At 42.6% G+C, this 15,599-nt stretch overlaps 1 protein-coding gene across 1 annotated transcript; it reads right to left on the reverse strand.

Annotated features, from left to right (window-relative positions):
* Window positions 1-32: 32 nt before the first annotated feature.
* On the reverse strand, window positions 33-14,203 carry LOC124012205 (POU domain, class 2, transcription factor 2-like). Its single transcript, XM_046325682.1, is given in 13 exon segments — window positions 33-130; window positions 389-437; window positions 909-1,100; window positions 1,402-1,692; window positions 1,913-2,013; window positions 2,374-2,502; window positions 2,732-2,840; window positions 3,082-3,300; window positions 3,647-3,760; window positions 11,475-11,531; window positions 12,123-12,157; window positions 12,858-12,923; window positions 14,081-14,203. Coding segments are annotated over 12 exon segments (1,452 nt in total). The 5' UTR covers window positions 12,916-12,923; window positions 14,081-14,203.
* Between the last annotated feature and the right edge of the window lie 1,396 nt (window positions 14,204-15,599).

Genomic DNA, 15,599 nt, shown 5'->3' on the forward strand with positions numbered 1-15,599 from the left:
AGACAGACAGACAGACAGACAAGACAAGACACTCACCCAGCGTTCAGGCTGTGGGTACTGAGGGTGGAAGGAGCGGGGCTGGCTGTGCTGTGTGGAGGCGGAGTCCTAGAGGAGGGGGTGGAGCTGGTGGCTGCAGAGCCACAGGGGGTCAGAGGGCAGGTCACCGAGGGTAATGGACTGGTCACTGAGAAAGAGAGCGCGAACCATCAGTGGTAATATGAATGGTATACAGTACATTTGATTACATTGCTAGGTTTTCCCAATGTCCATGGTACTGGGCATCTGCACTCGTCTCTATGTCTTAGTCCACTAAAGGGAATTTAGACCTCTGGCACTTATGGCCTAGCTTCACAAAAACACAAATGTATCCAAAAATCTATTTCCTCACCTGTTGTGCTGAGGCTGGTGGCAGCCTGGTGCAGCCCCTGACTGGACACCTGGAGGGAGAGGAACAGAAAGAAAGAAAGAAAGAAAGAAAGAAAGAAAGAAAGAAAGAAAGAAAGAAAGAAAGAAAGAAAGAAAGAAAGAAAGAAAGAAAGAAAGAAAAGGAGTGGTAGATAGGCCGTGAGGAGAGAGACAGAAGAAACATGCTCTCATGGTGTAACTGTGATGACGTGTGGGTTGGTCTGTAACATTTGGCACCTCATACAACAGTGTAGTCATTTGCACGGTGCTGAGAGTGGAGCAGTGCAGGATGGGTTAGGCCACAGGGTCACACATGGGGTCATGCAGAGGGAGTGGGGCAAGTCCATAGATCCAGAGAGTCAAAGATCTATTCCTCTCATGATGCCTGACTTGTATTTAGACAGTTTGTTTCCAAACTAAGGAACAGGGAGGCAAAGGACCAAAGGCCTGCCAATGACAGGCATGGTGGGGAGAGTGGGGATGGGGTGAGTGCGGGGTCATACCATGTGCGGGCTGTAGCAGGGGGTTTTGTGCGTCATAGAAGGGGGCTGGCTGGACAGGGGAGGGGTGGCACTGCAAGGGTTGATGCGCTTCTCTTTCTGGCGCCGGTTGCAGAACCAGACCCGAATCACCTCCTTCTCCATGTTGAGCTGCTGGCCCATCAGGAGAATCTCCTCTGAGTTAGGCTTCTGGTTCTGGAGGGAACACAGTCAAAAATCATGGTCAATCATGTTGTCACAGGCCACAAACATTGTATATCGCATAAAGCTGACATGTTGTCAATGTTACATTCAACAGTTTCAGCAATATTTAGAAAATACCAAGCAAGGGGTAAATATTTATTTACGTTAAATGAAATGTTAATCAAAAAGTGAAATAAACTGTTGTGAACAGAGTCACCGGTTTATGTACTCCACTGTGAGTGCAGGGTAGGGAGTAGAATGTCATTTGAGTGTGTTCCTTAGGAGTCTGTTGTGGGACGTATCTCTTTCTCACCAAGATGAAATTGCGCTCTAAGGCCACGCGGACGTTGGTCTCGATGCTGGTGCGTTTCTTCCTGCGACGCCCCGGCATGCCCTCAAACCCCATCATGGGGGAGGAGAGAGAGTTCGGGCTGGGAAGCATGCTGTCTATCGCCATGGTCTCCGCATCGTTTAGCCACTTCTCAAGCAGAGGCTTGAGCTTGCACATGTTCTTAAAGCTCAGATTTAGGGCCTCGAAGCGAGAGATGGTGGTCTGGCTGAAGTCATTCCCATACAGTTTCCCCATCGCCATGCCTACGTCACCCTGAGGGAAGAGAGAATTTGTGTTAAACAGTCATCTTCATTCTGGCCTCTAGCTCCTCCTGCCCTCCCTCACTGCAAACACACATACACACTCTGACCCACGCACACACACACCAACACACACTCTGACCCATATGTAGTCTAGCTTGATCAAGTTGCTCATGGTTCTCTTGCCCTTTATCACAACACACGCACACACCCACGCATGCATACAAACTTACCTGTGTGAAGCCCAGTTTGATGCGTCTCTGTTTGAAGGTGCGGGCGAACTGCTCCAGCTCCTCCAGGTCACTGGGCTCCTCTCCGTGAGGGCCAGAGGTCACTGAGGTCATGGGGGCTGCTGAGGCCCCGGAGGTCACCCCGCCGTCCCCGCTCTTGTCCCTCTGTAAAGATGAGAGGCCATCACCATGGCGACGCTACAGTACGGGAGACATAAACCCATATCATTCCTGTGGAATGGCGAGGGGTGGCTGGCACACTGACATTAGCAATGTTTAAACTGTGGATCAATTCAAACACACTCTGGGTTACGGGTTTGGTGTTTGATTAGATCAGCGTTTGGATCAATGCACCAGCACTGATTCCACAGAGCTCTTTGTTTTCTGCTTGTAGAGGCAGATCCCTACCCTACTTACAAGTATGTATGTTATAAAGTCCAGTCTCAACACACACACGGACACACATATTTGAGGTGGTTTTCAATAATACTATACCTGTGCTTGCAGTCCCAGCCTGGGTGGAATAGTTAGAAGACTCCCCTGGCTTTGCTGATGTTGAGGTAGCGGAATTAAATTAGGTGTCGAGAGCAAACCTAAGGAACACAACGGAGAGGCCGTTAATACTATTAACACTGTTAAAGTATTGTAATTATATGAACACTAATTTATTGTTTTTTAACTGTATTGTTACAACTTTATTCTAACTTGTTTTAGAACTTAGCAGTTAGATCAGAACACCAAGCTCTACATGATGTTTTGTGCCAAGAGGAAGTGACAGTGTTGATGATGGTGGTTCCCACTTACTTAGTAGGTCCCACTTACCCTGCTGCCCCTGTTGTCCCTGGGCCTGAGGCAGGAGGAACTGAGGAGACTGCAGGTGGTGGCCGGGCATCAGGACTAACTGCTGCAGCTGCAACAGCTGCTGGATATCCTACAGGAGGAAGCGAGAGAGAGAAAAGGGTCAACGAGTCATGTATGATTTCTGAACAGAGCAACATATATACAATACAATGCAAAGAAATTAGCAAAGAACCCAAATGTACACAGCCCCAGCCTTCAAAGTAACAACACCTAAGAGTATATAGAGAAACACTTCTGACAGACAAGTGTTGGTTAGTGAGTTAGATTGGCTTAAAGCTGGTCATATCTGATCCGTGACTGGCCGCTCCTACCTGGGCGGTGAGCTGGATAGGCTGAGAGAGGGTGAGCTGGGGCGGGGCTTGCTCCTGTTTGGTCAGCTGTTGTTGCTGCTGCTGCTGATTGGCTTGGGCGGCTGCGTGAGCGGCATGAGCAGCGTGAGCCGCATTGGACTGCTGCACCGCGGCGGCCAGGAGCTGAGCCTGGGCCTGCTGAAGCAACAGCTGCTGCTGCGCAGGCAAGAGGGCAGCCAGCTGAGGAAGAGGCGGGAAGAAGAGGAGGTGGTGGAGGAGAGGGTAGGGTTTGCCCAAAGAGAGGAGGGGAAAAAGCAGAAGATATAGAGAAAAAGAATAGTGTCACCCAGCGTTTGAGCAGGCAGTAAGAGGCAGAGAAGGGATGAATTCCATTTTAATTCAGTCAATTCAGGAATGAGGAAGATTGGAATTTGAATTTCCGTTTACTTCCTTAATTGACAGAATTGAATGAAAATGTCATTCACTCCAACCTTGGTGAGATGCAAGCAAGAGCATGAGTGAAGCAGAAAATGCTTACTGTCCATCACCCTAACCGCCTACACACTACATCTGTGCCAGTGCTTACCCCTGCCAGCTGACTCCCTGCCAACATGAGTTGTGTGTGAGGGTGAGGCGTCTGCTGCTGAGAAGGAGGCGGCACATGGGTGGAGATCATCTCAGGTACTGCCTCACTTTTACTCTGCAGGGTGAATAATATCAAAACATTGAATAAGGTTAAAGCTCAAAAGAATAATCATAAAAAAAATTGGGGGGGGGATCTGGTACACAGGCCTCATTTTAGTTGCCAAAATGGGTCCCTTAAATAGACAGAAATACGGTCCAGAGATGACCTGATTGGAGCAAAAACATATTTTGCCTAAATCTAAGGATTTGTGTGGTTTCATGAGATAAAACATGTATCTATATATGAACCACACAGCTAATATTCAAGCTCAAATTTGACCAATACAGTACATTCAGAAAGTATTCAGGCCCCTAGACTTTTTCCACATTTTGTTACGTTACAGCCTTATTCTAAAATTGATCAATCTACACACAGTACCCCATAATGACAAAGCAAAAACAGCTTTTTAGAAATTGTTGCAAATGTATTAAAATTTTAAAAAACGCGCATTTTACATTTACATAAGTATTCAGACCTTTTACTCAGTACTTTGATGAAGCACCTTTGGCAGCGATTACAGCCTCGAGTCTTGGGTATTGTCACGCCCTGAGCCCTCGGAGTTCTCTGTGGTGTTCTAGGTCAGGGTGTGATTATGGGGGGTTTCTAGTATTTGTATTTCTATGTTTGTTTTTGCGTATGGTTCCCAATGATAACCGTTGTCTCTAATTGGGGATCATACTTAAGTTGTCCTTTGTTCCCACCTGTTTTGTGGGATATTGTTTTGTGTGTGTGCATGTTGCACCACGGCTTTCACGTTCGTTGTTTGAAGTTTAACTTTGTATTAAATATGTGGAACTCAACTCACGCTGCGCCTTGGTCCGCTCATTTCGACGATCGTGACAGGTATGACGCTACAAGCTTGGTAAACCTGTATTTGTGGAGTTTCTCCCATTCTTCTCCGCAGATCCTCTCAAGCTCTGTCAGGTTGGATGGGTAGTGTTGCTGCACAGCTATTTTCAGGTCTCTCCAGAGATATTCTATCGGGTTCCAGTCCGGGCTCTGGCTGGTCCACTCAATTGATTGTGGCCTGTGAACTGTTCCACTCCTGATTAAATGTTGTCCCACTCCTTTTCAATGGCTGTGTGAAGTTGCTGGATATTGGTGGGTACTTGAACACGTCAATCCATAGTATTCCAAACATGCTCAATGGATGACATGTCTGGTGAGTATGCAGGCTGTGGAAGAACTGGAACATTTTCAGCTTCCAGGAATAGTGTACAGATCCTTGCGACATGGGGCCTTACATTATCATGCTGAAAAATGAGGTGATGGCGGTGGATGAATGGCACGACAATGGGCCTCAGGATCTCGTCACGGTATTTCTGTGCATTCAAATTGCCATCGATAAAATGCAATTTTGCTCGTTGTCTGTAGCTTATGCCTGCACATACCATAACCCCACCACCACAATGGGGCACTCTGTTCATTGACATCAGCAAACCTCGCCCACACGACGCCATACACGTGGTCTGCAGTTGTGAGGCCGGTTGGATGTACTGCCAAGTTCTCTAAAACAAGGTTGGAGGTGGCTTATGGTAGAGAAATTAAGATCAAATTTCCTGGCAACAACTCTGGTGGCCATTCCTGCACTCAGCATAGCAATTCCACGCTCCCTCAACACTTGAGACATCTGTGGCATTGTGTTGTGTGACAAAACTGCATATTTTAGAGTGGCCTTTTATTGTCCCCAGCATAAGGTGCACCTCTGTAATGAGGCTGCTTAACCAGCTTCTTGATAATGCACACTTGTCAGGTGGATGGATTATCTTGGCAAAGAAAAATGCTCACTAAAATTAACACCCGCCAAATGCGGGTAGATTTAGGTATTAGCGGGTAAGAATGGCTATTTCACCAGCCAAGTTGGCAGGTGGTACATTTTCAGGGCTCTAGAGTGCGCGCATTACATTTGAATTTGTGAATACAAAATAGTCAAAAGTCAAGTATTAGAATATGTGCAAAGCTGTTTTCAAAGTATTTCTGCTGTTTTGTTTCATATCTGCTAATCGAACAAAGAAATACAAATCCTAGATCCCACCTTGCGCAGCAACAGCTTTGTGCACTGTGAGTGAAGGGCTGATAGATACAAGGAGCTTGCACAAGCATAATAGTTGGTATAATTTACTCAAGTCAGCAAAGTCCTCCGGTTTCTTGGCTTAATACATTGTTTTGTTCACAAGCTTGGCTGTTTTCAAATGTTAGTTTGAATCTTTTGTTTCAACTGATAGCGAAGAGAAGCGGTCTATTACTAGTCACATCCCAAATCTTACACACACACATACAGACTTGAGTGGCCCTATTACCACGGTAACCTCCCTCCCTTAAATGGGCAGCTGATTTTTTTTTAATCATCTGATATTTGGGGTAAAAGACACAGGTCACACAAGAACAACAAAAATTGAGCAAAATACCACATCACTTCTTAATAATACATTTCTTGTTTTAGAAACATTACAAAGCATGGTCATCAGTTTTTTTTAAATGTAATTATAACAAAAATATATTCGGCCTGGTAAAAAATCTGAGGGCCTGGCAGGTTTTTTCCCCATCTACATGACACAGTGGCAGTGAATTTTAGGCCCTGATGTTGCATTTATATTTTTGTTTAGTGGATATGTGACTCGTTTCAGGAGACTAGGTGTAGGTCCCGCTTCATTACTTCACAGGAGAGGCATTTGAACATGTTTATTAAAAAAATAAATGCCTTCTGGAACATGTGAACTTTTATTTGCCTTAATAACAAATTTGTATGTCATCTGGAAATACAAATAAAATGGTTAAATGACGAGCAGAATTAGTTTAGCCACAGGGAAAGTCAGGAACCTTCCCGCTAGCCATGATTGGCTGAGACAATGGATGGGCTGAACATGAGATGAGATGAGTTCGGATTGGTCTGCCATGTAGCATGCTTCTGTCTATAACATGAGCTGCTTAGTATGTGTAGGTAATCCTTTCTAACGCAGATTTTTTGAAAGATATCACAAAGAACTGCAAAAGTGTTGCTAATGCTCTCCACTTTCTGGAGGACTGTCACGACTCCGACCGAAGGTGGCTCCCCTTCCCGTTCGGGTGGCGCTCGGCGGCGGTCGTCACCGGCCTACTAGCTGCCACTGATTCTTTCCTCCCCCTCCTTATGTGTTTATTGAGTACACCTGTTTTGAGTTGGGTATAATTAGGGAGGCTTTATTAGTCAGCCGGCCCGCCTGGTTCTTTGGGCGGGATTAATTATTGTGACCTTCTGTTTTGTGTAACTTGTACGCACCTCTGTGGGTTACGTGTTATCCCATTTCGTGGGTTTTGCTGGACAGGTTAAGTCCCCGTGTTTGGGGCGTTTGTTTTGTTATACGCCCTGTGTTTTCGTGGGTTTGGCTTATGTTCGCCGTGTTGTGCATTAAAGTAGCACTACCCTGAACTCTCTGCTTCCTGCGCCTGACTTCTCACCCACTACACTCAGAACGTTACAAGGACCGAGTTTTGAAATCAGTGGAATGTCCGGTGGAAGCAGAGTATGATAGCTAAGGAGATGGAGAAAATTCTGGCATTTGATTGCAAATATGCAGGCGGAGTCTCAAAGGTGGGGTTACAAGTTTATCAACTTACAAAGCATAATTACTAGGGATGCACGATATATCGGCAAACATATCGGAATCGATATGTCTAGTTTAGTTTAACGCCAATGTTAAAAACCGATGTCAAAGTTACAGCGCATACCTATATAACCTATATAACGTAATAACGCCACATAAAATTTTGCGCTACACATGCAACAGCATTCCTAACCTAGCCCACACAATGTCTTCTGTGTGGATCGAGCAGCCGACAAGTCATTTGAAAGAGTAAGAACATTTCAGCAAGACAACTCAAAGACGAAATCCATTAAAGCCAAGATAATGGAATTAGTTGCCCTTGACAATCAACCGTACCCTGTCGTGGGTAATGTTGTCTTTCGCCGACTGGTCGAGCACCGGTACACACTACCAAGTGCGCTATTTTTCAGATGTTGCCCTACCGGAGTTACACAGTAATAGTGTCACTGCTATTAGCTTCACGACATACATACTATGGAACGCCGTTTAGGTCTTTGCATGTCAAAAAAGATACAGAAGCACTGTCAAAGCTGTACAAAACAATGTCTTTACAATACCGCGTTGGTAATAAAGCATAATTTGTTCGACAGCAACTTCTGGGATAGCTAGCTTTAGCTTGGTACCTAGCTAGCACCAATACAACCAGCCTGCAAACAATGACCAGTAGAAACTGCAGTCATTTTCATTATTCTTAGCAATGATTTAAGAATCCTTGTGAGTAAGTATTAGCTAGGTTGCCACTTGTTGTTCACCTATTGAAATGAACTTCAGTTCATGAAAATAAATAGCTAGCCAGCTACTTAACCCTGTTGGCCAAAGCTAAAGATATTAGCAGCCAGCTAGCTTCATCTGTCTAGTGACGCTCGACCGGACCGGGTTATGTGTTGTGAAGCTAGCCACAATAAGGATTAGGCACAATAGTGCAATTTGCGGTTTGACTTCAAATATAGCATATGTGATTGACAGTGATGCAAATGAATACAAATAGTAGAATTATGCCATACTTTTATTTTGAAGGCCACCCGCAAAGTCCACTATTGTGGCTAATCCTTATTGTGGCCAGCTTCACGTAGATGGGTCCGACAACCATTAATCAAATAAGAATGGTTTTATAAATGTGTGTTATTTTAGATGAGGATACCTAGCTATATAGTTTTATTTGACATGTATCTTTTTTGACACGCAAAGACCCAAACGGCATTCTACAGAAATCCTCGTTGAGAATGAAACGACTGAACAAATGAACAACAAAACAGCACAGCAAGTAAGTGAAAGAAATAGGTTTTAATTATGTTTGACTGGTAATGGGGACATACGTAAATGCCAACAAAATTACTTTTTGGTCAGTGTGATGTGTGTGTAACCTTTATTTACAGTAACTAGGCAAGTCAGTTAAGAACAAATTCTATTTACAATGACGGCCCGGACGACGCTGGGCCAATTGTGCGCCGCCCTATGGGACTCCCAATCACGGCCGGATGTGATACAGCCTGGATTAGAACCAGGGACTGTAGTGACGCCTCTTGCACTGAGATGCAGTGCCTTAGACCGCTGCACTCATGTGGTGTGTTAGCTATTTAATTGTACTAGAATTCTTAAAAGGCTGCACATGTTTTATATCGGTTATTTTTGGCAAGGAAAATATTGGATATTGCATCACTAATAATTACTTTCCCATTGTTCCTCAACTGTAGTGTATGATATACCATTGTCTAGCTCTGAGTCTCTACTTTTATCCAATGTAAAAAACATAATTTCAAATTTTGCTACATAAGACCGAATCAAGCCAGTGGGTCACATAAACAGTGCCTTCGGAAAGTATTAAGACCCCTTGACCTTTACCACATTTTGTTAGGTTGCCTTATTGTAAAATATATATTTTTTTAGCAAAAACAGTTAAATTTAAATTTTTTGCTGATTTCTTCAAAATAAAAAACTGAAATATCACATTTACATTAGTATTCAAACCCTTTACTCAGTACTTTGTTGAAGCACCTTTGGCAGCGATTACAGCCTTGAGTCTTCTTGGGTATAACACTACAAGCTTGACACACCTGTATTTTGGGAATTTCTCCCATTCTTCTCTGCAGATCCTCTCAAGTGCTGTCACGTTGGATTGGGAGCGTTGCTGCAAATCTATTTTCAGATCTCTCCAGAGATGTTCGATCGGGTTCAAGTACAGGCTCTGGCTGGGTCACGCAAGGATATTCAGAGACTTGTCCTGAAGCCACTCCTGCGTTTTCTTGGCTGTGTGCTTAGGGACATTGTCCTGTTGGAAGGTGAACCTTCGCCCCCAGTCTGAGGTCCTGAGCGTTCTGATGCAGGTTTTCATCAAGGATCTCTCTGTACTTTGCTCAGTTCATCTTTCCCTCAATCCTGACTAGTCTCCCAGTCCCTGCCACTGAAAAACTGCCCCACAGCATGATGCCGTCACCACCATGCTTCACCGTAGGGATGGTGCCAGGTTTTCTCTAGACGTGATGCTTGGCATTCGGCCAAAGAGTTCAATCTTGGTTTCATCAGACCAGAGAATCTTGTTTATCACAGTCTGAGAGTCTTTAGGTGCCTTTTGGTAAACTCCAAGCGGGCTGAAATGTGCCTTTTACTGAGGGGTGGCAGGTATCCTAGTGGTTAGAGCATTGGGCCAGTAACCAAAAGGTTGCTGGAACGAATTCCCAAGCTGACAAGGTAAAAATATGTTGTTCTGCCCCTGAAAAAGGCAATTAACCCAAATTTCCCCAGTAGGCTGTCATTATAAATAAGAATTTGTTCTTAACCTCTAATGACTCCCCATCCCACATGAGGGAGCGTAATCATCGACTGACACTAATTAGCATAACGCAACAGACATAAATATTCCTAGAAAATATTCCTATTCATGAAAATCACAAGTGAAATATATTGAGACACAGCTTAATCTTTTGTTCATCACCTGGTCATCTCAGATTCTCAAAATATGCTTTACAGCCAAAGCTAGACATGCATTTGTGTAAGTTTATCGATAGCATAGCATTTTGTCCAGCTAGCAGCAGGTAACTTGGTCACGGAAATCAGAAAAGCAATCAAATTAAATCGTTTATCTTTGATGAGCTTCAGATGTTTTCACTCACGAGACTCCCAGTTAGATAGCCAATGTTCCTTTTTTCCAAAAATATTATTTTTGTAGGCGAAATAGCTCCGTTTGTTAATTCACGTTTGGCTGAGAAATCACCCGGAAATTGCAGTCATGAAAACGGCGAAAAATATTCCAAATTAGCTCCATAATATCGACAGAAACATGGCAAATGTTGTTTATAATCAATCCTCAAGGTGTTTTTCAAATATTTATTCGATAATATATCCACCGGGACAATTGGTTTTTCAGTAGGACCGATTGGAATAATGGCTACCTCTGTATTTTACGCGACAATCACTCTGGGAGCCATCAGGTGATCAGTTGCGCAATGTAGCCGCTTACAGGTATTCTTCAACATAAATGCGTAAAACTACGTCACAATGCTGTAGACACCTTGGGGAATACGGAGAAAAGGTAATCTGGTTGATAGCCCATTCACTGCTCAATAGGGACGCATTGGAACGCAGCGCTTTCAAAACATGAGGCACTTCCGGATTGGATTTTTCTCAGGCTTTCGCCTACAATATCAGTTCTGTTATATTTTTACAGTTTCGGAAACTTTAGAGTGTTTTCTATCCTAAGCTCTCAATTATATGCATATTCTAGCATCTTGTCCTGACAAAATATCCTGTTTACTACGGGAACGCTATTTTTCCAAAAATGAAAATACTGCCCCCTAGTCACAAAAGGTTTTAACTGACTTGCCTAGTTAAATAAAGGTTCAAACAAAAGGCCTGATTGTTGGAGTGCTGCAGAGATGGTTGTTGTTCAGGAAGGTTCTCCTATTGTTGCGTTTATATTTTTGTTCAGTATTTATGAATTTGATCAGCATTTTAGCCCTAATGGGGGCTAAATAATTTTAGAATATTCCAAGTTAGCTGAGGATTTCTGACCTGTCCTATCCATCAATCTGCCCATCACTCTTTTTTTCCTCGATCTCCCTTAATTTCTATACATCAATGTCCATAGTCTGTCTTTCTGAAGAGAAAGGTAAAGCTCATTTCCCCCCCTCGTGCACTAATTCACTCACCTTGATGCTGCTCAAGGTAGGAGAAAGACTGAAGGGACTCGTTTTCATTGGCTGAACCTGTGATGAGACGAATGGCAACAATAGAATCCATTCAGACACAGATCTTTAAATATATTCAACTGCGAAGCCATAAACACAGGTGCCATTCCAGATTGACAGAATATCAATTGAATCCATGTGTTTCCTAATCATTTTCATTTTTACATTAATTCAAACCTATCCAAAAAAAGTACAGCAGTAGGACCTCAGGACAAATTTGGGAATCGAGGTGGTTCTGAACACTGAAATATCTATAACACTTTTAAATTCACCTTAAAACAGCATCAAACCTTTATACAAAATTATGATTGCGTATGTTTAAAAAAAATGTTTTTTCCAGATACTGTACATATCTGGTATGTTTTTTACCAAATTTAAGCAACATTTCTGTTTGTCTGTAGCCTAATATGTTTTTTTTTGCATTTATGTCCCGGTTTAATATTGCCCGTTGGGTTGACTGGTTAGTCCTTAACTTTGAGGTTCTACTATATGCGCAGATAATCTTATTACAACCTTAGAGCAAATGACAGCAATACAGAAAAACACGAATAACAATAAATCAACAACAACTAACGTAATTTTACAATTAATTAAATTGAAATGACAGACCTGATCATTGGCATCAGGACTGTTCCTCTCAGAGTCTGTAAGATAAAAAAAAAGAGGGTGAGAAAGAGAGAGGAGAAAAGTATAAAGATGGAATTCTAATAACCCCGTCATGATCGACTGTAAATACCTCGGGCTGCAGCAAAACCTTAAACAGGTTACTTCAAATGTCAATTACTAACATTCCGCAGCCCAAGCTGTCTAGGTAAACACATAGGTGTGTGACAACATGACTCTGAGCAGCGACTTATATGGCGGTATAGTGTCACGTGCATAAGTCATACAAACAAGTCTGACAAAAACATTCTCACTTTCTGTTCGGAAAATGTGAGAAACGTGACCAAAGAAGAAGATTTCAGGTCTCTTATTGTGGATGTGTTGTGTCATAGAGCGGCAGCTAGCCTAGCAGTTAAGAGCGTTGGGCCAGTATCTGAAAGGTCGGGGGTTTGAATCCCTAACTGCGTGAAACAGCTGTCAATGTGCCCTTGAGCAAGGCACTTAAACCTTAATTGCTGCTGTAAGTCGCTCTGGATAAGAGCACCTGCTAAATGACTCAAATTGAAATACATCCAAAAACCACACACCAGATTAGCCCACTCTCCCCAATCAATACGACAACATAAACAGATGTGGACACACACACATCATCCTTTCATTCAAACATGAAACAGGCCCAATGACGGCACATGACGATAACTGATATCAAAGCAACACATAATGCAGTCTCAAAATGGTTACCTGTGCTCTCTCCTGGAAAGTCTGCCCCAGGCTTCTCATCCTCTGCTGGTTTTGACATCCTGATATCTGCAGGGGAGAGAAGGAAGCAGGTTAAATATAACATGTTTCCAACTGACAAACATCCCCAGCCCGCCCAGCGTATATGGAGGGATGAGGATGAGAGATTCACAGGGAGAAAAGCTCCCTCACCCTTTCTTCCCCTGCCCTCCATCTCCAGTCCTCCGTGGTTCGCACAGTGGCTTCCCCGCTTATGAGTGTCACAGGGACATGTTCAATGTTATGCCGTAACGCATGCTATGCACACAAGGATTGAGAGAGAGAGAGGCCACACACGATATTTCCATCAGGCTGGCTTAATGAACGCAAGTGAAATGGTTATGAAACCTGGCGGGACAGATCATGTCGTTTCAAATCTCCCCACCATAAATCCAACTCATCTATTTGTAATAAAGTCAGCGTTGGTAAAGGAATGTGATTTTCTGGAGGGGAAATTGCAGCATGAATAACACAGTCATATGTTTTTACCGAATCGTTAATAAAATAATTAACGTCAAACATAAATGTGAAAGTGTTATTCAAGATGTCCAAATACATGACATGCTGTATAAATACATGCACAATACAAATGATAATAATACATATTTCACATCATTGGAGACTGTAACTCATTTCATATAGGGTAAGTCTATATTTTTGGGAACCTGTGTCAATAACCTCGAGAATTTAATTGCATAGGTCATTTTTCTACAATAGATTAGAAGTTCAAATGCAAGTGAATTTATTTCTGCACACACGTTTGACAGAAATGTATTATGCTCCAAATATAGCCTTTTTTAAATCAAAACTATTTTTTTCATAATCCGTCTTGAATAGTAATAAAAAACGGTTAATTAATACACAAATAACGATGTATGATGGAGCGCATGCCATTTATAACAAGCTAATAGGCTAAGCTATTTACATGCATGTCTTACAAAATCGTATAACAGTCTACAGTTGTTTTATTTGCAGTGTATTACCTGCAATAATTACATTTCAAATAATAATACATTTTAGGCCTTGTGAACCTGAAATGAACGTCGTGTCATGAAAAACAACTCCGACATTTTCCATTCGTTGTGTTTACCTCTAATCTAAATATTCACATTTGAATGCATACACGTTTAGCCTAGCTGTTACGAAAGCCTAAAAACGTCACATTTTCAAACAATGATATCAGTTACCTTGGGTTATCGATATTCGTGAGAAAATAGAAATATCTATCGAAAGCTTTGGTTTTGGCGGTGTCCTTCCTACTATCAAGCTATGGTTGCATATTTGCCCGTGACTAATTGTGCATACCTGCAGATTTCCTCAAGAGCAATGATTATTTTCGCGCCATTTATTTGGACCAATCAATGTGCCTAAATCGTTTGCGAAAGGATCAAGTGACCGCACGGTTTTATTACATTAGTGACCAACAAAGTCTACTTAAAGACGAGATCAAATAGACTGTCTACAGTAATAAGTCTCTATGCACATAAGCGAAACTTTTGAGGATCTTCCACCCACCCTTTCAGCCTCTATAGGTCTACGGTTTCTATGAGCTATTCTTGGATGCCTAAATTCTTCCACCCTCAATACTGACATCACGGTGAGTCACTGGTTTAGCTTTGTTACAATTATAAATGGCTCTAATTATAGACTAATAGGCCTATAATTACATGCAGCAAATGTTGAGCCTGCTGCTATGACGGAAAACAACCAAACTGCAAAGAATTTCACATTTTCCAATAGCCTATCCTAAAACTGACCCCTGGTTCCTCTCCATTGATAACGTGAAAGAAACGCAATTTATGGCAGGTGGGCAAATTGAGCCTGCTCTGAGATTTTTTTTTTACTGAAAACAACCAAAATCAATCAAATCCAGTAGCCTAGTTATCTTTGTTATTCCTCCCCTATGTGTAGGGGAAAGGCAGGCATTAGGCCTACTGTATATGACTGCGTGTTAACAGCTCATTCACATTTTCAGAAAAGTGATGATAATCTTCGGACAACCAAAACATAGTCCTAACTTGTGTCTTTCTGACCTTAATGTCAGTCCCTGCCTCTGTCCTGTGATTCATTTTTATGGAATAGCCTACTACTTTACACACCCGACTTTCCATCCCCAGAAAGAGGAGGTGTTATAGAGTAACACAAAGTCATGCAAATACACACTGTCAAATACACACCGCCTAACAATGGTTATACACTAGAAGTAGTGGTAAAATGTTACCATGGTAGCCTGTACATGAGCCTATACTTTACACACACACACACACACACACACACACACACACACACACACACACACACACACACACACACACACACACACACACACACACACACACACACACACACACACACACACACACACACACACACACACACACACACACACACACACACACACACACACACACACACACACACACACACACACGTTGGTCTTCTTCAGGAGAGATGACCCGACATTTCATTACAACTATCACGGACAGAGCTTGTTTTGATGTACACTAATTAGCAACATTTGAATAGATAAACGTTTACCCTAGCTGTTATAAAAACCTACAAACTTCACATTTTCAAACATTGACATAATTCAAGAGTTACCTGGGTTATCGACATTCATGAGAAAATACAAATATATATCGGAAGATTTGGTTTTGGCGGTGTCCTTCCTACTATCAAGCTCTGGTTGCATATTTGCGCGTGTCT

The sequence above is a fragment of the Oncorhynchus gorbuscha genome, linkage group LG24 (genome assembly GCF_021184085.1).
Source record: "Oncorhynchus gorbuscha isolate QuinsamMale2020 ecotype Even-year linkage group LG24, OgorEven_v1.0, whole genome shotgun sequence".
Classification (NCBI taxonomy): Eukaryota; Metazoa; Chordata; class Actinopteri; order Salmoniformes; family Salmonidae; genus Oncorhynchus; species Oncorhynchus gorbuscha.